General features: G+C 46.4%; 1 protein-coding gene across 1 annotated transcript in view; it reads left to right on the top strand.

Moving 5' to 3' along the window:
• Adamts17 (ADAM metallopeptidase with thrombospondin type 1 motif 17) overlaps window positions 1-24,354 on the top strand; it is a 315,106-nt gene that overhangs the window by 5,722 nt on the left and 285,030 nt on the right. Inside the window, exon 3 of the mRNA XM_032893438.1 lies at window positions 5,699-5,864. Coding sequence (XP_032749329.1) covers window positions 5,699-5,864 — 166 coding nt within the window. The remainder of the gene's footprint in view (window positions 1-5,698; window positions 5,865-24,354) is intronic.

Genomic DNA, 24,354 nt, shown 5'->3' with positions numbered 1-24,354 from the left:
ACGAACCACCTTTCGACACCTGCCATGTGCAGAATGCTTGGAGAAGGCCCTACCGAGCCTCAGAGACAAATGTGACACAGCCGTGTCTGAGAAGATGGTCCCCATGTGTGTAGAAGGAAGGCTCGCTGCAGCCTTTGGGGAAGATGAGCCCAAGGATCGAGAGAAGATTCTGGAAGAGCCAGGCAGGGCAGAGGCAGTGGATCACATGTTCTAGGACAGAAGAGTTATGGCCAAGAGCTGCCAAGGCTGGGTCCTCCCAAGTTGAGTTGGTAGTTGGGTAGGGTAGGGTGGGCTATTTAGGGGATGCCGGTAGATGAACTGAATGGACATGTTAGGATGTGAGGGTACACCAGATACCGATCTGCAGCATGTGAAACTTCCCATAGAACAGTGGTTCTCAGCTCTGAGCTGCGCAGAGACCCTGCTGGGCTGGTTAAACTGACTGCTGAGCCCTACCCCTTCTTGTGGGCCATTTGTGGGTGCTCCTGCTGCTGCTGTTGGCCCAGGTTTACTCTTGGACCAAATGGTGACAGAGGACTTTGTAACAGTTGTCTGGGGCATCTCGGTGAGAATGTAGTCAGGGAGGGGACAAGAGGAGGGACCTTTGGGATGGCATGCTCAGGCCTTTGATGGGGGAGATGACCATGGGAAGGGTGGCAGCCACACCAGGGAGTCTTCACAGAGAGCTTGCAGTCCTTTACAGCTATCTGACTGCAGTGAGCAGAAATGGAGAGACCAGCAAAGGGCCTCACATTCTGAGGTGGAAACTATCATTAGAAAGACCTAGAATCTGGATTCAGGAGTTTCACATTTGCAGATGTGGTCCCAAGACTGAGGGTTCAGCTTGGGAAGGCCCTCGTGTCTGTGTGTACTGGGTGGGGGTCAGGAAGGCCTCATGTTCTAGTTGGCTTAGTAGGATCTATCAGGTTCTGCACCTCTCAGCACACCAGCCAAACCCCTGCACACACAGAACATGAGGACGTTTTCAACCTTCACCCTGCACACACTCACATGACCGGAGACAGCGTAGGCCAGAGAATCCCTACGTAGCTCTTGGCGTCACCCTGCAGTGATACAGCTAACAAGTCATGGCTTGGCCCAAGTTCCAAATCCAGGTGCTTCTAGATATCAAAGTCAAGCCCTGAGGTGGCTCGAATCTCCACATCCTGTTAAAAGCTAGCATGGTAGATCCATGGCTATTCACCAAATTTCCTGGTGAGCTGGCTATCCCCTCCCAGAGCAGGGCCTGGTTGTCAGGGCTCTTCATGTACCAAGCATCATGTAGCTGGGGAGGGCAACTCCCAGCTAAGGGCATTATGGGATATCTAGTTCAGTGATATCTGGGCCAATCCATTCAGTTTCTCTAGGAACTATGACTGACGTGGCAGGCTTGAGAAAAATCAGGAAGGATAGTTCTGATCCTGCCTCGGTGGGACTATTTGATCGTAAAAGTGTCTCATAACATGGTGGCTTGGACTGCTGGAAGTGAGGGGTGGGGGAAGGAGAGGAGGGAAGGGAAAGATAAGGAGGGCTGGAGACCACTTAAGGGTAAGAGTGTGAGTGGGGGACACAAATGGCATGCATTCTTTTGACACAAATTGTACATATTCGTGGGACAACAGAGAATCTTATTCCCGGGCCTGTGCAGGTAGGGTGAGTGTTAGAATTAACCCCTTGTATGGCGAGGCACCAAATGACTCTTTTACAGGGGTCACATATCAGATTCACACATTAGGATTCATAACGGTAGCAAAATTACAGTTATGAAGCAGCAACGAAACAATTTTATGGTTGGGGGTCACCACTACACGAGGAACTGTGTTAAAGGGTTGCCGCGTTAGGAAGGTTGAGAACCACTGCCCTAAATGATGAGACCCGGGGTGGGGGTGTGTGTCCATGGCTAGCCCACAGGCTGGAAAGTTTATGTAGCTATTTCTCTCACATCCTCGTCCTGGTCGTGTCTGTTCAAAGGTAAGGTTCCAAGAGGAACGAAAACTGCCCCCTGAAGTACCATCCCTCCAGACCTGTTCTCTTCCTGCCCCAGAAGGAAAGCTGAATAATGTAGGATTCCCTTCCCTGCAAAAGATGCCCTGAAAAAAATCCTTTCACTAAAGTAAGAGATTCTTACTATGTGTATGAAGGGTTTGCCACCAGACCGGGATCTCTAGCTCTGAAACCTTGGATCCTGTTGACCGCTCCGTGATTTTCACACACTACATGGGCAGAGTTAGTGACTTTGGAAGTGCTGGGGACTGGAATGGTTTTGGCTTCCTACAGTCAGAGTACTTCCAGAAGAACCCAGCCTTCATTAGAGTTGAGGGCCAATTATTGTAGAAGGCGTATTTGGCACTCAGGCCTCTGCGCTGCCCACCCCTTTACACTCTCTGAGAATCCCAGTGAGCAAACTCGAGTTTTCGCCTCCAAGTGGGGTCGGGGGTGTTGAAGCTGTGTTGTCCTGCAGGTCACACAGTGCCACTCTGAGACCGTCTCATTTACGCAGTACAGTCTGTGAGTCGGCCTTGGCAAAGGTTCTAACAAAATGGGCACCTCGAACGCTGCTTAGAGCTGGAAGTATGGCTTCACACTGCATGTTGGGAAGGGTTCCAGGTTGTTGAGGAGCTGATCTGATCTTCTCTTCCCGTGTGGAACCTAACTATCTCAACAAAGCACATCTTAAAGATGGTCCCCGGCTTGAGGTAAGCTGCAGTGTTGTTCCGAGGAGAGTATTCTCAAACTGCCCACCAGACCAGCACTGTCTGTCATTCTTGGGGGACTTGATAGAAGGGCACATTGTTGAAACTAACCCAAAGTTTCCAGGTGATTCTGCTACATAGGGCTTGAACCCCTGGGTCAGTACGATGTAGTTTTTTTCTTTGTGAGATATATGTGCACATGCTTTGGGGGTCAGAGGTCAGTCCTGGCTGTCCTTAGATACTGTATACTTTGTTTATTTTTTTATTTTATTTTTTTTTATGAGACGTGGTCCCAATCTGGCCTGAAACACACCAAGTAGGCTACACTGACTGGCTACTGAACCCCAGGGACACCCTCCTGTGTCTGCCTCCTCTCCAGTGTTGGGATTGTATCATACCTGGCTCTCATAGCATTTGCATCATACCTGGCTCTCACACTTCTGTGGCAAGCTCTTTACCTACCATGGCTTTAGAAATGGAAGGTGGTGAGGATGTATGTGTATATGCTTGGCTCCCTGTAGTGGGTCCACTCAATCTGGACCTGTGCTGGCTCAGGCCGACTTGAGCTGCGTGTCTCAGGAGAGGGGATGCTGCAAGGATCAGAGCTCAGAGCGGAATGGAATATTTCACCCTTGGCCGGTTCAGCTTCTCGGGGGTGGGATGGGGTAGGGGGATGGGGGATGGGGGATGGGGTGGGGGCTGTGTGTGTGTGGGGGGTTGCCTTGTTTGACAGCCTCAGATAAGGAAGGACAGTCAGTCAACAGCAGGCATCCCAGGCAGGGAGGACCAGCTGCTTCGAGGCAGTCAGCCTTGCTTCCAGGGAAAGTCCTCTGCGTACCCCTCCATTAACATTTACACTACTGAAATGACAAATTAACCTGGGTGTGTTGGTGCACATTTTTAATCCCAGCACTCTGGAGAGTTCCGAGAGTTCTACACCAGCCAGGGAGACTCTGTCTCAAAAAGAGAGAGAGAAAAAAAATTGACAAATTAAAACTGCTAGTTTTTAGGTTTTTCATTCGATTCATGAGTCTTATTAGGTAGCAAGTATTTACACTCGCTGTTAAGACGGCCATGATTTATCTTTAGGCTCATCTACAAATGTGATTTTTCACTTTAAATATTCACGACTGTCTTGGAAATTTAACATTCAATTTCATTTTTAAGTTCTTTGGGCTATTTGAAATCAAGCCTTTCACTAGTTTGGGATGACATAAACCATTCCTCTCAGCCTGTCAACCCCGCTTTATAAATACAGGAAGGCCTGAGGCCTCTTTACACACCCTGATAATGTTTTTAAGATGACCCTTTAAAATTAGTATACGAAACCCATCAGACACTCTCTTGGTTTCTCTTGAATGCTGCAAGTGTGTGGTGGAAATTCGTAAGTCATCCTTCACTCCCTAATAATTAATAGTACACATGGAATGGTTCCTTTGTCTTGGTGTTTCCTTTTAAATATCCTCAAAGGACAAGATACATCCCCATTAGGAATACAGCGTTCTGGCCCAGCAGTTGGAAAGCTGCTTCCACAGTGGATACCACACCCACTTTGCACTTTGGAGAGAGATTCTCATTTATCCCATGCTAGGCTCAAACTCTTAATCCTCCTGCCTCAGTCTCTCAAGAGCTGGGATTATGAGTGTATACCACCACACCTAGCTCCAATAGAGCACTGAGATTTATTTAATGTGTATAGCTGTTTTGCTTGTATGTGTGTTTATGCACCAGAGGTACACAGTACTCAAGGAGGCCAGAAATGTTACCTCCCTGGAATGGGAGGTAACAGACAGTTGTGAGCCACCATGTGGGTGCTAGGAGCCAAACCCAGGTCCTCTGCAAGAGCAACTGCTCATAGCCCCTTAGCCGAGGCAAGCCACCTCTCCAGCCCCTCAGATGGGTTTGTAAGGGGGTGCATTTTAGGCCTTCATATATAGCTCAGAGTACTTGACAAGCATGTCATGCAAGGCCTAGGTTCAACCCCAGCATATTCTCTCTCTCTCCTCCCCCTCCTCTCTCTCTCTCTCTCTCTCTCTCTCTCCCCTCCCTTCCCTCCCCTCCCTCCTCCTCCTCCTCTCTCTCTCTCTCTCTCTCTCTCTCTCTCTCTCTCTCTCTCTCTCTCTCTGTGCCCATGTGCATCTACATGCATATGTGTGAGTATAAGAGAGAGGAGGGAGGGATGGAGAGAGAGATTAAATGATGCAGGGCTCGCAAGATGGCCTAGTGGGTAAAGATGCCTGCCCACAAGCTTAACGTGGTAGAAGGAAAGAACTGACTCCCAAAAGTTGTCCTTGACCTTCTCGTGCACACTACAGTGCACTTTTATGTGTGCATGCATACATGCCTGCACGTGTGTGTGTGTGTGTGTGTGTGTGTGTGTGTGTGTGTGTTCCCACGCCATCTTTTCTGAAAGCAGGCTTGGAAAATAGATACTGGTGATGTTGGCATCCCACAGCAGGTTCAACCCCACTGTGCTGGTTTCCTGTCAAGTTGACACAAGCTAGAGTCATTTGGGAAGAGGAACTCTCAACCGAGAAAATGTTCCGTGAGATTGACCCTGTAGGCAAGTCTGTAGGGCGTTTTCTTAATTAGTGATCGATTGGTGGAGGGCCCAGCCCACTGTGGGTGGTACTACCCTCCGGCTGGTGGTCCTGGGTTCTATAAGAAGGCAGGCTGAGCAAGCATGGTCTCCCCAGCCATTCCTATCCCAGCTTCTCATGTGGTTGCTGTGAGGTGAAATAAACCCTTTCCTACCAAGTTGGCTTTGGCCATGGAGTATTATCACAGCAGTAGGAACCTTCTCTAAGACACCCACCCATCCGAGCCTCCCAACATAACTGCTCCGTGGGATACTTTTACGTCAGCTGGAGATCGTCGTGGGGCTCAGCAGTAGATGGAAGCACGAGCCCAGATGTGGCAAACGAAAGCACAGCCAGTGTACTGCTGGGGCCATGAGCGTGAGTGAACGAAGATGACCAATGTCTTGTCTTCTCCTTTCTGGGCAGGTTGGCCTCATCCAGCTCGAGCAGGAGCTAGTGTTCATCCAGCCCCTCAACAACTCAGGGGGCCCATTCAGCGGAAGAGAGCATCTGATCAGACGCAAATGGTCCTCTACCTCCGGCCTAGCTACCGAGGTCGAGGGACCCAGGCAGCACTGCAAAGTAGTGACAGGTGAGTCTAGACAGCAGAGGGGTTGGGGCAAAGCACACACAGCTGACACTCTGCGGGTCACACGGGCTGAAGTCATAGGGGAGGACTCCACACATGTGACACTTTGCACAGTCACATGTCACACGATGGCAGGGCCACGATTCTGAGAAGGATTTTATTAGTCAAACGAACATCACAGGGTTATACACTTTGATTAAGATGACTACAGTGTCATCAGGTGGTAGAATCTTATAGGACCACAGCTGTATTTGTCATCTGTTGTTAATAGAAACAGTGTTACTGGCATCTGAGGATATTTTGGAAGCCGCGCTATTGTCCCCAAAGCCACTCTCTTTGGCGTATGTTAGTGTTAACATTTCATGCGTAACTGCCCTTTGAAACAAGTTTTATTTCTGCAAGGAATGCAGGCTCGCCTTGGAATGGAGCCTTAGTTTTCTGTTTTGTTTTTCCATGTCAGGGTTTCTCTGTGTAGCCCTGGCTGGCCTGGAACTTGGTTCGTAGACCAGGCTAGCCTTGAATTCAGAGATCCGTCTGCCTCTTACTCTTGAGTGCTGGGGTTCAAGGTGTGCACCGTTATGCCTGGCCTCAGAGCCTTAGTTTTAAGCATTAGGAAGAAGTAGATACCAGAACACCTATCACGAAGCACCTAGTCGGCAGCATAGCTGGGTTACAATGTTCCCTACTCTGATGAGAGCCCCTTGTGGGCTTTCCTGCTGTTTTATATGCTAGGCCCCAGCTTTGGATGCTGTAATCAGAGTTGCTTAGGCAACCCATGAAGCCTGGACCAGCAGCATTTGCATCACATGGGAACTTTTCGGTCTATATGACCTCAGGCCTCTATCAGACCTGCAGTGTCTAGAGGGCCACAGCTTGGTCTGGCCACTGGGGATTTAGATACATGATCTGGTGTGGAAACCACCACTGAAAAAAGTGCCATTTAGGGAACTGGGGAGATGGCTTAGTTGGTAAAGCTCATGGCACACAATCATGAAGCCCTAGAACCCACATAAAGAGCAGGGTATGGAGGTGCACAACTATAACCCCAGCACTGAGGAGCAGGGAGAGGTAGATTCCTGGGCATGGTCGGCCGGCTAGCCTTGCTGAATTAGTAAGTGTCAGACACAGTGAGAGAATGTCTCAAAATGTAAGGGAGTTTACTAAGCCAAATTGCCCTCCAGCATCCATGCATACTCGTGCACCCATATACACACATGTAGACACATTGAATACAAGCATGTATACACACACCCCCAGTGTCATTTCCCTAGCTGTTCTCTCATATCCTGAGCTAATTTGTCTGAGGTGTGACTTTGGTGTCAGGGTTTAAAAACGTGACATGGAGTTTGGGTCCATTCAGCACCTCCATTTGAACAACTGTGGGCTGTCAGGTATTTACGCGTATCTCCTGGTGCTGTATCACTAGCGGCGTGCCTGAAAATGTTCCCTGGAAAAGTGGGATAACCTGCATCTTCAAAGGTAGTGCTTCTTCCTGGCTGGGGTCCGCTTTCCTTGTTCAGAGTTTATCTTGCTACGGAGATGCACTAGGGCTCTGTTTGGTGTTCTAGTTTCCTTGGAAATAAGTCAGGGTTTCTTTGCAGTCCAGCTCAGTCATTGCCTGAGGCTTGTTGTTTGTTTCACTTCTTAAGCTGTCTGCCTGTTCTGGGAGGGTTAGCAGAGAACCAGATGAGTGAGTCCAAGGAGAGACTGCTGCCCCAATTACAGAGTTTTTCTTAATTGCTGTCCACACCCTTAACAAATGTTGGGAACACAGACCTCAGTGTAACATTAATAGTCACTAAAGTGCCCTTTAATGGGATTCAGGGGTTTTTGACTCATGGGTATGAACTTTATAGGTCAGTTTCATTGGATCATTTACTCCCCCACCTCCGCCTGTTATCTGCTCTATAGTGAACAGCTAATAATTGTCCATGTTCGTGTACTGTCTGCAGCTGACCTGTGCACATGGGTTCAGAGGCTGTAACTCTGCTCTGCTCTTTCTCAGTCCTGGTGGTGTCTGGCATCACCTGGAGAGATTGACCAACTGCTCATATCTACCGCTTTAGCCGGTCTGGAGCATAACCTGAGCATCTGACCACGGAACAGTCCCCCAGGTGGTTCTAACATTTGCCTGGTGATAAATACCACCCACGAGCAGGGATGCTCAAACCTTGGATGTTGGGATATGATGTCAATCTATAAGCGCATTCAGAAAAATCCATAGCTATTCTGCCATGCACGTGGCCTGCTGGCTGGATGCTCAGAAAGCTGCATCTGTGGGCCACTGAGGGCGAATTTCCTCAGCTGAGAACCGTCACATAGGGCCACACAGTGAAGTGAAGGGCAGATGGGTTTTATTCTGTCTCACTCAAGTGAGCACCCATCAGCTGCCAGTCTGTGACCTGCAGCCCAGAATGTCTGCCAGTGAGCTAATGGGATGTTTATCTGATGACCTGCTTCTATCCTCTTTGAGGGAGCAACAACTAGAATTGCTGAGCAAATAACAAATGGTGCTTGTGTTTGCGTTTTTGTGCTCCCAGCTAATTTTGGAACACATTCTGAGACTGTTTAGCCATTAACGGAGGACATAAAATGGGGAGTCGGGGTGGGGCAGATGTGGTAGAGACTAAGTTAACTGCTGCTATGCAGGCTGCAGAGAAATCTCGGAAGCCTTTCCTTCCCTTCCCCCAAGACCTATACCAGCTTCCTCTGTGGTGTGGGAGCACTTGGATGTGACTACAGGTTTCACGTGAGGCAGGGGAGTGACACTGAAGACAGAAGTATACCATGCTTGGGCTCCTTTTTGTTTTGCATGCCATCCTCGGTCCACACTTGTGCTGTGTTGAGAAGGATGTTGGCCTTTTACTGGCCTTAGCTAATAAGACTTTCTTACTTGGATTAGCTTTCCAACCCTACGCTTTAGAACTTGGAGAAAATTAACTTCTGGCACACTAGCAAAGTACATTCTTGAAGTTTTCTATAAAGGTTGATCAGATTAATCCCAGAGGAACATGGTCTATCTAGATGAAGTAAATGGCTATAGGTTTCACTATGGTGAACCTATATTGACCCTTTACTGCTTGGTCCCTAGACTTGACTGCCCTGACTGGCTCCTCCAGGTGAAGAGGAATCTAACAGGTCTACCCCCAATCACTGGACCTACTTGAGAGATGAACTTCAGTACCTATCTAGTAGCTCGTGTTGGGACAGGATAGGAATAGAGGGACCAACACAGCCAGTGGTCACCGGGAGGGGGAAAAAACCACCTGCCCAGAGGTACAATTGGGCTTGCATTTCTGGGAAACTCTAGTGGGCCCCTGTTAAAGGTCTTAAGAGGCTGATTCTTTTCCTTTCTAGGCAAAGCTCTTTTAGAGCTCCGTACACTGTTTCAGTCATGAAATAAAACTCTTGTTTGCAATACGGCAAGAAAACATGGAATCTGCAAACTTTTTTTTTTTAAATTTTGGGTTCAGTCACGAAGGCCTTTGGCTATTTTGGATAGATGAGATGGTACTTCAGATATGTGGAAATGTTCTTTGAATTTTAAAATTCAAAGTTTTGTCTTTCTTCTATGCTTGCCTGACTTCTTTATTGTCATCAGTGTCACATGAAGGCAGCAGGAGTCAAGGGGAAAAAGCAAGTTTACAGTGGGCTATTTTAAAAAGGGGAATTCTGTCACAGTTTTGAGCAAAGTAGTGAGCTCATTAGAATATAAATCTGCTCCAGAGTGGGGGCCCCACAGACCTGAGGTATGTTTACAAGGTTCTGTTATCATTTCTTTGTGAACCCATTATCGTTTTCTAGTATTGTCTGGTGCACATATAGTAATAAAAGTCATTGTTGATGAGTATCTAGAAGACAGCACACCTTTTCAGAAATTTTTTGTTGCTAATTGGTATACAAATTTGCATGTCTAATCATCCATATATATGCTAATACATAGCTGGCCAGGATTTGGGCTTTATTTCAACTAAGATTTATTAGTTAGAAACCGAGGTGATGGGATTGGCTTACATTAGAAACATTGGCCTGAGCCTACAGGGTTGATGGGTGAAGCAGGAGGCTGGGCTCCAGGTTATGCTTGACCTGGCCCATCTTTCTGTAATCTTTGAGTTCTCAGAAGACAGAGGCAGCTCCCACGAGGGCTAAGGCCTTCTACTGACTGGGATTTGAGGCAGGCCAGCCTGCATTACTGTCAGTTCACCACTGCATTCAGATATGTGGAATCGGCATCACATCTGCTTCCGGGAGAGCGTAGCTCCCATTTCCCAGGTGACCGTGGACCAGCACTCTGCCGGCTGTCCCTGGATTGACCTCCTGCAGGCCACCACAATCTAGGCCAGCATATGGTCGTGTAGATTTATATGGTGCTCTACCTTGGCCAAAGCCAGCTTTCCAGACCCACAGTTGATAAATGGCCACTTCCTTCCTGTGTCCACAGTGAGTAACTTGAGCTGATCAGTCCTCTTGTCCACCTGGACCAGGGAGAAGAGTGACAGCTGACCCTTGCTCACTTGGGAAGGGCTAACTCCTCCGAGATCACTGCCTCTAGACCAGTGGTTCTCAGCCTGGGGAACTGAAGGACCCCGTCACTGGTCGCCTAAGACCCTCAGAAATATCAGATTTTTGCATTAGGATTCACGGCAGTAGCAAAATTACAGCTATGAAGCAACAAAGAAAGTAATTTATAGGTGGGGGTCACCACGACATGAGGAACTGTGTTGAAGGGTCTCAGCATTAGGGAGGCAGAAAACCACTGGTCTTGACTTTGAGATGTTAACTCACTGGTGAGGTTTTAATAAATAATAATAATATAATAGTAATAATAGTAATATTTTCTGACTTTGTTCGGTGTTCATTGTTGGGAACGGTGGCCTTTTATGTTCTGTATCTTGTCTGCAATAGGAAATGGATGGGGATGAGGGGGTGGCTCAGCAGGCAAAGCCTTTGTCATGAAAGAATGAGGGGTGAAGATCAGATCCCCAGCACCCACGCTGAGGCTGTATGGGCTTGGTAGCCTGCAAGACTAGCTGTACTGATGAGCTCTGGGTTCGAGTGAGAGATCCTGCCTCATGTACAAGGTGGAGAGCAAAAGATACCCTATGTCACTTCTGTCCTCCCCACTCACGTGCATAGACATGCATGTACACTCTTTCACATGTATCCACACGCATGCAAATATGCACATATTCCATACCATACATATGCCAAAAATGGAATTAAATCTGCTACTTTGAGTTTCCCCAGCTCAGTATTTTATATACCTATTTGCATATAATTTGCAAAATGTTTTTCCACAAACACTCATTGCAGATTCTAATGTTTAATAATTACTATGCCACAAGAAACAGAAGGAAGACTTGTGCTAGAAGCTCAATTCTGGTTCCCGTTAGTTAGTGAGACTTAACAAATTTCCATCTCTGTCTCTGGCTGCTGGGACTTCCATAACAAAAGGCCATTGGAGGGGGGTTAAAACCTTTCTTCACCCAAGGTAAGGGTTGGCCTGGTTAGTCTTTCTGAGGCTCTGAGAGGCCTTTCTCCTCAGTTCTTAAATGCCCATCTCCCTTCTGTGTGTCTTCTCAGGGACCCACCTTAGTGACATCATTTTTTAGTTACCTGCAGAAAAAAAATGTTATCTATTCATGCAGCTACACTGTGAGGCAGTAGGAGGCTGGGATTTGGGCACAGGAAACAATTCAGCTCCCCCCGACCTCTGTTCCCCCACCACCACTCCCACATGGAGATTACCACAACGTGCATTTACCGTTCTCTACAGAAATGATGATGGCCGTCTTGCTCACTTCTCCCAGTTGTTGTTGGCCAACAGTACAAGTGAGGGGGATTAGTACCACTTCCACTGCCGAGAGATGTGGCTAAGGGCACTCTCACAGTGCCTGGCTGAGAAAGAAGTGTAAGTGCAGATACCATGGTTGGCTTGTCCCTTCCTCCATGTTTCCTTTGGAGACCTCAGACAAGTTTGGAACAGCAGCCTGTCTGGCCTTCCTTCCCCTCTTATACGACTGAACAGTGTTTTCCTGAGCTCATGGGAGTGCCGAGTCAGTGTGTACTAGTAGACACTAGTAAACCATTGGCTATTTCTGCACCTACTGTGGTTAGACTATCCATAGGCTCACTCTTCATTGACAAGACACCAGCGCTCCAATGCCCTGGTTCTAGACTCAGGACAGGGAGGGGCTCCCACAGAGCACTGACAGGGACCCACAGGTTCCCAAGACCACACTCATTCCTGACATCCTTCCCATAAGTAAATCAACAAAACAAAGCGAACAGAACCCCAGGTTCTGTTTCTCAAGATTGAAATGTTCCCTTGAAGGGCCCAGGCTTAAGTTTTCCCTCCCACTAGCCCCTCCCGTCCTTTCCAGCCTGGTTGGGGGTAGGAGACTAACGGAATAAACAAAGAGTGAACTTTATTTTTAGCAATGGGATATCAGGCAAAGACACCACGCCAAACCAAAACCAGAGAGCCTCTCTCCTCGCACTTTGTCTTAAGCCTTGTTGATGTCTGGCTGTAGCTGTTTCAGAGAGAAGTGAACGTACTCTCCTCTGACGTGTTCTCCAGAGGAAGCCACCAGGCGATGCTGATGGCTCCTTCATATCCTGCTCTCTTACAGAGTGTAAGCCGCATGTTGTGGCTTCTGTATTTAAAGTCCGAGTGGGGTTTCATATTGGGCAGCTTACGTTTAGCATTTACAGTAATGGCTTCCAGTCTTATTGATGTTGATTTGCATCCATTCACAGCACTATAGAAGCTTGCCTACTAATCTTGGCAAGGAATTAGCTTTCTCTTCTCCACTGCCTTTTATTTTCTATTTCTTCAATTGATAAGTTATGTACATTGTTTGATATTTCTATTTGTCACTGTATTCTATATTCAAATGGAGTCTCAGTGTATTGCCCTAGCTAGTCTGGTACTCTTGGGCTCAACTGATCCTCCTGTCTCAGCTTCCAGGGCACTTGGTACCTTAGGCACATACCATCACGCCTGGCTCTATTTATTTTTATTTGATTTATTTAGATTATTAAAGATTTATTTATGCATGTATGTGTTAAACATACATATGTATGTCTGTGTTAGTACACATTCATGCATATATATGGATGTGTGTGGGTATACCTATGCATGCATGTGTATGTGTGTGTATATGGTATGTATGTGTGTATATATGTGTATGCCTTCATATATTTGTGTGTGTGTTTCTTTGTGTGTGTCTATATGTGTCTTTGTGTGTATATATATGTGTGTGTAATACGTGTGGGTATGTATGTGTGTGTCTTTGTGTGTGTATGTGTGTGTCTTTGTGTGTATATATGTATGTATTTGTGTGTATGTGTGTGTCTTTGTGTGTGTATGTGTGTGTATGTGTGTGTATGTGTGTGTATGTGTGTGTATGTGTGTGTATGTGTGTGTCTGTGTATGTGTGTGCTTATGTGTGTGAGTGTGTGTGTCTGTGTATGTATGTCTTTGTGTGTGTGTCTGTGTGAGTGTGTGTGTCTGTATATGTGTGTGTCTGTGTGTGTGAGTGTGTGTGAGTGAGTGTGTAGAGACCAGAAGAGCATACCAGGCACCTTCTGTCATTCCCCACCTATTCTTTTAGAATCAGGGTCCCTCTTTCTGAGTCTAAGCCTTGCATTTTCTCAACTAGACTGGAAGCCAGCAAGCCCTGTCTTTGCCTCACTCCTGGACCTGGAGTTATCAGGGTGTACAGGATGTCTAATTTGTTACTTGAGTGCTAGCACTCCAACTTTGATCCCCATATTTGTTCTCACTACTGAGCCCTCTTTTCCTTCTATCCTTCCTTCCCTCCTGTCTGCCTGACTTCCTGCCTTTTGAGAAACTATTTTTCTTGGTCCTGTTGATTTCCCCCTAATTTCTTTCATAGAATACCTACTGAATTAAATTTTTATCTTTCAAAATCGTTTAATTTTCCCTCCTAGGATAGGTCTTTCTATATATCCTGGGCTGGCCCAAAACTTCCTGTACATCCCTGGTTGGCTTTGAACTTGTGATGCTCGTTCCTCTACCACTTTCCCCAACACTAGGATTCATGGGTGAGGCACTGGCTCGTTAATCATTTTAGTTCGCATATTTGAGACTATGCATTTTATTTTTAGCTTACTTTTGGCTGCAGACAGTTTTTGACATGTATTGTTCTTAGTATCCAGGTCTAAATGCGCTCCTCTTTCTACAGGGGTTTGTGTGCTTGTTTACCTTTTAGAGAAACAGTACAATAGAGTGGTTAAGAATTTAGAGATGGGTCTCCTCGGTTTGATTGATTGAATGGCTTTCATATACAGTAGCTCAAATGGCCATAGGGTATTCTTATAACCCACTCAGATTATAACCCATACAGATTCTTAGTCATTTAAAATAATGATTTATAATTCTGTGTATAGCAATTGGAGAGTAATGTTTTTACTCGTGTAATGTTTTTACTTGGTTCCTTTTGTAGTCCCCGTATCTCTGCTGGGATTTTTAATGTTTTTGTCCATCATGAGCGCATTTTCCTTCAAGTCCTTGAGCATGGTGATGATTGTTCCTTGAACGTTCCTACGTGCTACTCTAACATCTGGGACATTTGGTTTAGTATCCATTGTCTTTTCTCTTGAAAGTAGGTCACATGCTCCTGATTCTTGGCATGTCGAGTAATTTTGGATTGTGCTCTGGATGTTGTAAACATCGTATTGCGGAGACATGGGGTTCTGTTCCTCTGGAGAATGTCTTAGTAGAAACAATTTTACTGGACTCAGATTACAACATTTGTATCTTGGGTGGCAGCTCAAACCTCAGTTAGTTCTTTAAACAATTTCAAAAATGTATTCTTTGAGAATGTGACACATGTATACAATAAAGTAGGATCACAGCCACGCCCATTCCCCTCTTCTGACGCTCCCTCATTTCTCCCCAATACACACTCCACTCCCCAACTTCATGCCCTCCCCCCTTCTTTCTCCAAATGACCAACTGTCAAGAGGATTTTCTGCCAGTGAGGGGGTGTGTCTAGGCAATATCTAACCTACCCTTGGCCTCATAAGGTTCCGATTATGAACCAAAGTTTGATTCTGTCTGTGTTCATCCTGGGGAAACAATGTATTTATTAAGGTTGCTTACAGAGATTGGGTGAGTGTTGTAAGCAGAAGAAAAGGGCTACTTACTCTAAAGCAGTCACACTGGGAAGTCTGAGCCTCGTACAGATGATGATGGCTTCCCTATAGCTCTGTAGATGGAGCCCCTGCCTGGTTCTTCCCAGCACCCCCAGCAGCCGCTTGCAAGTAGGGCAGACTTACCCACTAGAAGGAGTAGCTGGCTACTTCAGTGAGGGTCCAGTGACCTCCCCACCCCTCCTTCCATGAGGGAAAGTTATCAGTTAACAAGTCTGGTTGGGATGGTCTCTTGCTAGCCGGCACAGCTGAATCACGGAGATGCTGGCAGTCTGGCCCAGAGAATAGTCCTTTAAAAAATAATTTAAAATGGAGTTTACTTTATGCGTATGTGTGTGGGGGTGTTTTGCTTCATGTATGTCTGTATATCACATACATGCCTGGCGCGTGTGAAGGCAATAAGAGAGTGTCAAATCTCTTGAAACTGGAGTTACAGACACTGCCATGTAGGTGCCGGGACTCAAACTCACACCCTCTGGGATAGCAGCCAGTGCTTTTAATTGCTGAGGCATCTGTCCAGCTCCAAAGGATACTTCTGTACAGCACTAATTAAGTCCAATTAGTCCTGCCCATGTGTGTATGGGTATAGAACTATCTACCGGTTACCACTGTCCTCCCACCACCAAAGAATTAGAATTCTCCCTCCCTGAGTAGCCATCAGCTCCCAATAGTTCTTCAGTAAGGGGTGGGACCTCATGAGTTCCTCTCCAATCGGCAGATTTGACTGGCTTGATCTCGTGCAGATAACCACAGGTCCTATGAGTTCCTGAGAGGAGTAGCCATGTCCTATCCAGGAGAAAGTACTCCTTCCCTGGTCCCCACCTCTTCACATTTTCTTTTTCACCATGTTCTCCACACCTCTGTGACAGTTTGATAAAGATGTCCCACCTTGGGCTGAGTATCCACAGTCAGTCATTCTCGGCACCTTGATCAGTTACAGGTCAGTGCATTGACCAGGATTTGCACGGACTGTACTGCGAAAGGCATCTCTGAGGTTAAAAGCAGCTCAGGCCTGTGAATATTAGCATGATTTGAAGGCGGTTTATAAGAGAACTATTTAGCTAATTAATAATAGTTCTACTCTGGGGCCTCTGATCCTAGTAGCCATGTTCAGAATAACAGTATCAGGCATCGATTCCTCAGATCCAATCAGAGAACAGCTCATCAGCCCATAGCCATCACACCATGATTGCACACATAGGTGATTCTTACTTGGCGGGTCAGTGTTGTAACATCCAGCATCCAGCACTGGGTCAGACCATTGATATCTTTTCTCCCCAGCAGACTGCATAGAACCTCTGGCACTGTGAAAGCTGACTAGAAAGGAAGAATTTTCCTGACTGGTTTGAAATGGATTTCTCTATGTCCTGCAGCCAAAGTCTGTGTTGTCTTATCATGTGCTGTGGTGGGTAACCAAGAGCAGGGCTTGTATTGTTTTGGAGCCCCTGGAGCTTCTGTGACCAGTAAGTCATGGGGAGTCATTGACATGCCTGATACTGCAATTTTTATTTAATAACCCATGTCTTCTGGTGGTATGTTGTGTATCCATGCCGGGTGCCTTCATTCAAATTCCTTTTGAAAATTTGCATTTTGAAATTAGCCTACTAACTAGTGGGTTTCTGTTGGGCTTTTGTTTTGTTTGTTTTTTTTACACCTCTTTAGTATTGTCAACTCCGCCCAACCCCATTCTGTCAACTACCACCCCTGTCCTTACTTAAACCCTTCTTCCCCAGAATCCTCCTCTCATCCGCGTCTCATCTATCCTGCCGTCCTGCCGTTTATATTTGTGATCGGGCTGTGAGACAGCAGGTTTCCACATGGCGTTCTCACACGCCCTTCCTTCCGGTTCCTGAGCTTCCATCCGGTTCATGTAGGGACAACACAGAGATGTGGTGTACTTTATGTATAGCCTTCTCCATGTCAGAAGGCAGGGGCTGACTTCTTTCTGTCCTCTGGCCTTGCAGGTTGCAAGGACTGCAGGCTCCCCAGCATACACCAAGCAGGCCTTCCCTCCCTCCCCTGTGCTGTTCCCTCTGTCCCCATGTTCACCCACCCAGAATCTTTCTAAGGTTGCCCGTTTTCTGATTCCTTCTTTATTGTGGGTCTTTACATTTTTTCAAGTTTGAAATTGTCTTCTGGAGGATTGGGACCCTAAGGGGCTCTTTAATCACACTGTCTTTCATATTACATGGATTCTTAAATCTTATACACTTAGTTTAATTTCCAAATCCTCCCCCCCTCCCCCTCCCTCCCTCTGTCCTCCCCTCTCTCCACCGTGTGTGTGTGTGTGTGTGTGTGTGTGTGTGTGTGTTACTCTAGAAAGTAGGTTTTAAAAAAAAAATCTTTTGTGTGTGTATGTGTGGACATATGCCATGACATGTAGGTAGAGGTCAGCAGATAACCTGGGGACTTGGGGGTGTTGATTCTTTTCTACCATGGGGGATCCTAGGATTCAAACCCAGGTTGTCAGGCTTGGTAGCTTGGGCCTTTAGCATCTGAGCCATTTCTCCAGCCCTGACATTTTTGTTTAATATGTGTGGCAGGTGGGTTTTTGTTTGTTTGTGTTTGTTTTGGTTCGTGTATGTGTGTGGAAGTGTAAATGTGTATCACCTAACTTCTGAGAACAGTGTTCGTCAGCTCAGGTTGTATGCTCTCATTATTCTGAGCGTGCTTGCTTACTGCTTTTAGAGGTACGTATCAATTCTCACATTGTACTGTGACCAGCCAGCTCCACCTTTTAATTTTGCCATCTTTTACTTGATACATTGTAACACAGTTGCATTTAATGCACACAGGTTGTGAAGCTTGACCAATTAACTCCTTTTACCCTCAGGTTATAACAGTCCATTCTTTCCCCGGGTTGGGCTCTTGACCTTCTATCCGGGCTTGCATCTAATGTCATAGACTTTCATTTTAGTTTATACGTGTCTGCTATTTCTCTAGTGCTGTTTTTAAGGTTTATTTACTCTATGTTTTAGGGCTTTGTCTGCACGCACACCTCCACTCTAGAAGTTGACATCGGATCCTATTGTAGATGGTTCTAAGCTGCCATGTGGGTGCTGGGAATTGAACTCAGAACCTCTAGAAGATCAGCCAGCGTTTTTAACCACTGAGCTGTCTCTCTAGCCTCCTAGTGTTATTTCTAATCCTGCTCTGTTAGGATGTTTTCCATGTGTCTTAAAAGTAGTATATATCTCACGGGCGGAGAGACACTTTCCCAGTCATGAACACTTGTTGCTCTTGCAGAGGGACTGAGCTTGGTTTCAGCACCCACGTGGTGACTCACAGCAGTTCCAGGGGATCGGATGCTCTCTAATGACCTCGGTGGACACCAGGCCCACACATGGGGTGCACAGACATACATTCAGTCAAGTCACTCATCCACATGAAAGAAATAACCCTTAAAAAATAAAAGGAGGAAACAAAAAGCCGTGCATATCACAGTTGGTGCACTTGTCTGCTACACAGGAGCTCTGGTGCAGTCACCAGCTCTGCCATGTTTCAACAGCCACATGAAGGAGTAGCATTTGAATTGTGAACAAATCCCGATTTAGGATTCTCTCTGCTCAGTGGTAGGGGGATATTTTTGTGTTTGTGGTATTAGTGATACAGGTGAATTCCTTTAGGCCATATTATATTTTGTTTTCTATTTCTTGTACTATGATTTTCCTCCGCTTGTGTGGTAGTGGTGCCCCGGCTGCCCCTTCTATTGGTTTAGCCAGTTTTTCTCCATCCCTCCTTCTCCCTCCACTAGCTATGCATTGTGTCAGTATTGTTGTTGTTACCTTTAATTAACATGCACACAGTCACACACACACACACACACACACACATATCTGTGGACACACACACACTTTTCTATCAGGCAATCAAATATCATTGTAACCCAAAACCTTCAAACACTTTATCCCTTCGCTTTTCTATGTTTTTTTTATCTTATTGTCTCATAATTATGATCAGTATGTGCAGATAGAATTATTCAGTTTTGTTTATATATTGATCTATTTAGTGTTGTTTCCTGCAGCTCACGTCTCTCTGCCTTTGTTCTTAAACGACTTTGCTTTGAATGGGGCTTCGTGTGACTAACTTGTCACCTTTGCTTTATCCCAATGCTGTTTATCTTACCTTCCCTCTCGGTGACAGCAGAACTGAAGATGGAGTTCTAGTCTGAGTGTTATCTCTTGTCACACTTGGAAGACACTGTCTATGGTTTGCTTTTGCTTATAAACAGCCTGTCTGACTTTAGATTCTGTGTAAATATTCTGTCTTTCCTCTCTGTTCCTCTGGTGAGAAACTGTTGCTCTCTCTCTCTCTCTCTCTGTGTGTGTGTGTGTGTGTGTGTGTGTGTGTGTGTGTGTGTGTGTGTTCCACGCCTGTCTCCAGCAGGTTATCTATGGCCATCTCTGTTGGAGTCCTGGTTTTCCCTGTGAGGCTTCCTGGGGTTTGTCCATCCTGGGCAGGCTCTGTCTGTACGTGCTGAGGAGCCTCCCATGTTAAGTACTGATTCCCTCGGGCACTCCTAACAGCTCCTGCAGTTCTGAACTCTATACTTTGTAACTTTTTTTTAATGCCCTTAGTTGTCTTTACATTCTGTATTCTGGAGAACTCTTGCCCATTGGTTCCCTAAATCAGCAGATTTCTTCCTCACTGTATCTAAACTACTTGGTTTTTCTTTGGGGTTTTAAGTTTAATAATTCTGTGTGTCTCAAAGTTCTAATTTTTTTTCCCAATCCCACCTCTTATGGTGTCTTATTTCAGCATGCCTTCCTTTTACCTCAGCATGGTACCTCATTTTAGCCTAGTCATATGATGTCTTTTTTGAGTAATTTCTTCTGAGTTTCTTGAGGCCGATGACTGATGTCACACATCCTCACTGGTCCGTGCCCCTGGAAAGATAGCAAACAGTGGTTTCTCACCGTCTTGGCACTATTTGGGCCTTTCAGCCACTGGATTGTTCAGACCACACCCCACTCTCTCTCTGCTCCAGGTGTGAAATTTCTTGTACATGAAAAATTTGCCTTCTTTACGCTGAGTTTGGCTACCGTGTTGTTTTAGCCGTTTCTGTCCACTGTAACAAAATGTTATAAGCTGGGTAGCTTATGAGTAATTGAGAGGACATTGACTTCTTGGAGTTCTGAAATCTGGGAAGTCAAAGATCCAGGCACTGGCAGATGGGATGAGTGCTGGTGGACTTTCTCAGAGCTGGTGGCTTGTCTCTGTGTCCTTGCACTGGGGGGAGGGGGGTTTACTTTTTATTAGATCATTTATTTCACTTGTAAGGGCTCCACACTCATGATCTAATGACTCATAAGCCCCCCTCCTAAAAGTTTGCAGGAATAATTAGGGTTCAGAAATATCTAGGCTATAAAAATAATTAAAGCTTACAAAGCTTACACTGCTATTCTCAGCAATCAGGAGGCAGAGGCAGAAGGATCTCTCTTCTCTCTGAGTTCCAGGCCAACCTGGTCTATAAATCAAGTTCTAGGACAGCTAAGGCTGCTACACGGAGAAACCCTGTCTTGAAAACCCAAAACTTTTAAAACAACCTTTAAGAATATTTTCATGTTTTTGTTATTGTCAAGCTGCAGTTCATGAATGCTTTGCTCCTCACTTGGTGTGAGGTGTGTAGGAAATGTCACATGAGCTCATCCAAGTCCCCTCTTAGGCACAAAGGAAGCCTTCTTTCCCATGTTATGTAAATGTCTCTGAGACATTGGTCGTCAGTTCATTTCACACTGTCCCGGTTCCGAGGACACCACGGGAGGGCTCCTATGCATCTTCGATATGGCAGGATGTTTGGGAGGAGATGTGGTCTATGGCACCCACTCCTGTAGTGTTTCTGATGTGAATGCAGCCCAACCTGGAGGGACCTGGAGCTGACTTTAGCAGACATCTAGCAGTGTGATGTTGCTAGGAATCCATATCTTCGTCCCACAGTGTCCCCCTGCTTGGGGGTTGCAGGTGATGTGGGGATGGCTGGATGAATGCTACACGGGTGTCAGATGGCGAGGGGCTTGGCTACCAGCTTTGCATGCACTGCTGTCTTCTGAGCCTAATTCTCACATGCTTCAAGACAGTTTGGTCTTGCTGTTTATTTTATGTGAAGCATGTATCTTCCAAGTCACTCTATCTCACTTCTAATCTCTTTACTCTGAATGACCTTGAATGACCAAGGAAAACTTTTTTCTTTCTCTCTCCCTTGAGGTATATGGGTAGATGGAGGACGCTTATTAATAACTCTTTGGGAAGAGTAAAACTAAAGCCTTATTTTATCCCTGTATACAATGATTGGTCTTGGCTGTTACCTCCCCTACCCCTAGGCTTTATGACTGGGTTTAGAGTCTGGTGGACACTGGGAAGTAGAGGCTGCCCGCTGCCTGCCTGTGTGGCCTGGGAATGGATGCTAGACCAGTGGTAGGTGCTTTGGGTGGCTCTGACTCTACCTTCCAGAATGTAGTAGCATGGACAAAGTCAGCTAATTTCTTCTATTCCCTTTTTTGTTTTCTTGCCTATTGAAGATGGGTAATAACTGTGTGTTCGTATGTTTGTGTGTGTGCATGTGCATATGGAGTCAACCTGAATGTCACTACTCAGAAACCATCGACGTAGAATTTTTTTTGAGATAGGGTCTAGTGAGCTGGGGGGCGGGGTGCATCATCGTGCCTGGCTTTTTAACATGGGTCCTGGGGACCAAAATCAGGTCCTCAAGCTTCCTTACTGACAGAGCTGTGTCCCCAGCCACAGAAGATACTTTTCTAAATATTTTTACTTGATTACGTTGCTGGATGTTACGAGACTTAATGCTGTGCTTGGTCAAGTAGAAAGCACTATGAAAATACACAGTTGCTTCCCCTCCCCAGTGGGGAAGGCAAGAAGGAGAGAATGGATTCATTAACACTAAACCTAACATGGTGGTGGGGTAGAGGGGATTAGTGAGATCCTATGGGACAGGGGTTTCTCAGGAAGTGGCAGGAGGAGCACAGCACTTGAAGAAAGTCTCTCCCAGCTCCATCTCTCTGATAGCAGATTTGAATGCCAGAGGACAAAGAGGACAAATTCGCTGGGGCTCACAGCTTTGCAGGTTCCAGCCCACGGCTGTTTGGCTCTGTTGCTTGTAGGCCAGTGGTGACACATCATGGAGAGACACTGTGGCTGAGCAAACCCCTCTCCTCATAAAGAGCAAGAAGAAAGGAGGGTCTTACCGTCCTCCTTGAAAACATACTTCTAATGACCTCTAGACCTCCAGTTCTTCTCTCATAGGTTCCATGACATTGCAATGGTGCCACCTGGGCTCCTGGACTCTAACGCATGGGCCTTTGGGGGAGGCATTCTAGATTCAAACTGTAGCACTCTTCAAGCTGGGATCTGGATTCATAGTCAAGGACTCATCTTCCAGGTTTCTGGGCTGCTCTTCTGTGAGCCCGGTAGGTTTCTAGATATGAGAACTACACAAAAGCCGAGATCAATAGCTTGTGCTTGGGGAATGGCCTCAATTATCTGAGATGCTACCATAACAACCAAATGAATGGCAGTAAGGGGGCGTGCCAGAGGCCATGTTGTGGGAGGAGCCATGAACATACAGCACTTAGACCGCTGCATCTGAAATGTTAAGAAAGCTTTCTTGGAAAGTTTCTCTACAGTCATCCACTCATAATCGGTTCTTCCCCAATTTCTTTGTTTTTAAGAATGTGGTCATTCAAAAAAAAAAAAAAAGAATGTGGTCATTCAACACATAAGTGACTAGCAGGACCCTCTGAAGGCCTGCTTCAGCCATTGTCAACCTAAAAGGTTGTTGGGCCCATATCTACAGCAGTTTCAAGTGTCCACCTGTGGATCTTGACTTCCTCTTGAGGGCCTGGATTTCTGGGATGATCCATGGAACATGAGAAATGGCTCAGCTAGTTTTGGAAGCTATGACTCCATGAGTCTTTGTGCCAGGGAAGAAGATGCAATTAAGACTTGGGGAAACTTCGTCTGAAGGACTTTCTGATTCGCAGAAGTGTTGGTTGGGAAGGGTAGAGGGAATGTAGCCTCCAGCCTGACCAGGAAGCAATGGTATTCAGATGTGGGCTGCCTTCTGTTCATTGTGAATTGATGGTGGGCTGCTCCATGGTCTGAGACTGGTATCTGAACCTTGATTGGATGTTGCCCATTGCCTGCCCTCCTTTTGGCCCATCCTGGATCCCTCTCCATATCCCCAGCACCTTTAGTGTTTCTTCCATGACTCTGAGATCGAATAGAAACCACAGCTGGTTCCTGCCCTTGCACCAGACTGAACCTGTGGGCTTTGTTCTCTGTTTCCTAGCAACATGGCTTCCTTACTTCTCTCAGTCCTTGGTTTAAGATGCCCTTGTCTTGGGTGTCCTGCTCTATTCCCTTCCTCTCCTTCCCTGTCTCTAGAGGATCACTAAGCTAAGATGTCTACACAGATTTCACAAAGCTGGGATCTTTATCCTTTTTTCTCCCTTGTGCTGGGATTGAAAGGAGGGATTGGTGTATGCTAGACAAACACTCCCTACCGAGCTGCATCCTCAGGCCCTCTGTACTTTCTTTTGCTGCCTTGGTATGCGTGTCACCTTTCCACCCTGAAACGGCCTCTAGCTGTCTCCTCCTGTATCTGTAGCAGCTTAGTTTTGACCACAGATGCTGCCCGTTCCCAATGGCGGGCCTGCCCCTATCAGCCAGACCTCAAAAATTCTTACCCAGTACTTTCTAGTCACTGGACTCAAGGTCTAGTCTCTCACCGTGCCCTTTCTCCAGGCTATCCCCTTTACTTCACGTCTGCTTCTTATTTTGGTAGCATTTCGAAGGGCATTAGCACAGCCATTGCCCCCATCCACCAACTGATATTTCCCCAATTGCTTATGTGTTTAACCCCTCCCCAAACCCTCCCAATCTCTCTACTTAAAACCTGTCATAGTTAGCTTCATCTGTCAGCTTGGAACAAACCTAGTGTCAACTGAGAGTAACCTCAACTGAGGAATTGCCCCCATCAGATGCTCCTGGGGCATTTTCTTAATTGCTCATTGGTGTGGGAGGGTCAGCCCACTGCAGGTTGTGCCTCCCTTTTTGGCGGGTTGGCCTGGGCTCTACAAGAAAGGTAGCTGAACGTGAGGCTGGAAGCCAGTCAGTCAGTCAGCAGCATCCCTTCATGACCTCTGCTTAGGTTCCTGCATTCAGGTTCCTGCCTTGGGTTCGATGGATGGGCTGTGACTGTACAGGTCAAATGAGTCCACCCCTTCTCCAGGCTTGTTATGGTCAACAGTTTATCCTAGCAGCGAAAGAAAGATAATGCACTGCCCTTCCTCTGCAA

This window comes from Rattus rattus, chromosome 2 (assembly GCF_011064425.1).
Source record: "Rattus rattus isolate New Zealand chromosome 2, Rrattus_CSIRO_v1, whole genome shotgun sequence".
Lineage (NCBI taxonomy): Eukaryota > Metazoa > Chordata > Mammalia > Rodentia > Muridae > Rattus > Rattus rattus.
This window is presented reverse-complemented; position numbering and strand designations above follow the sequence as displayed.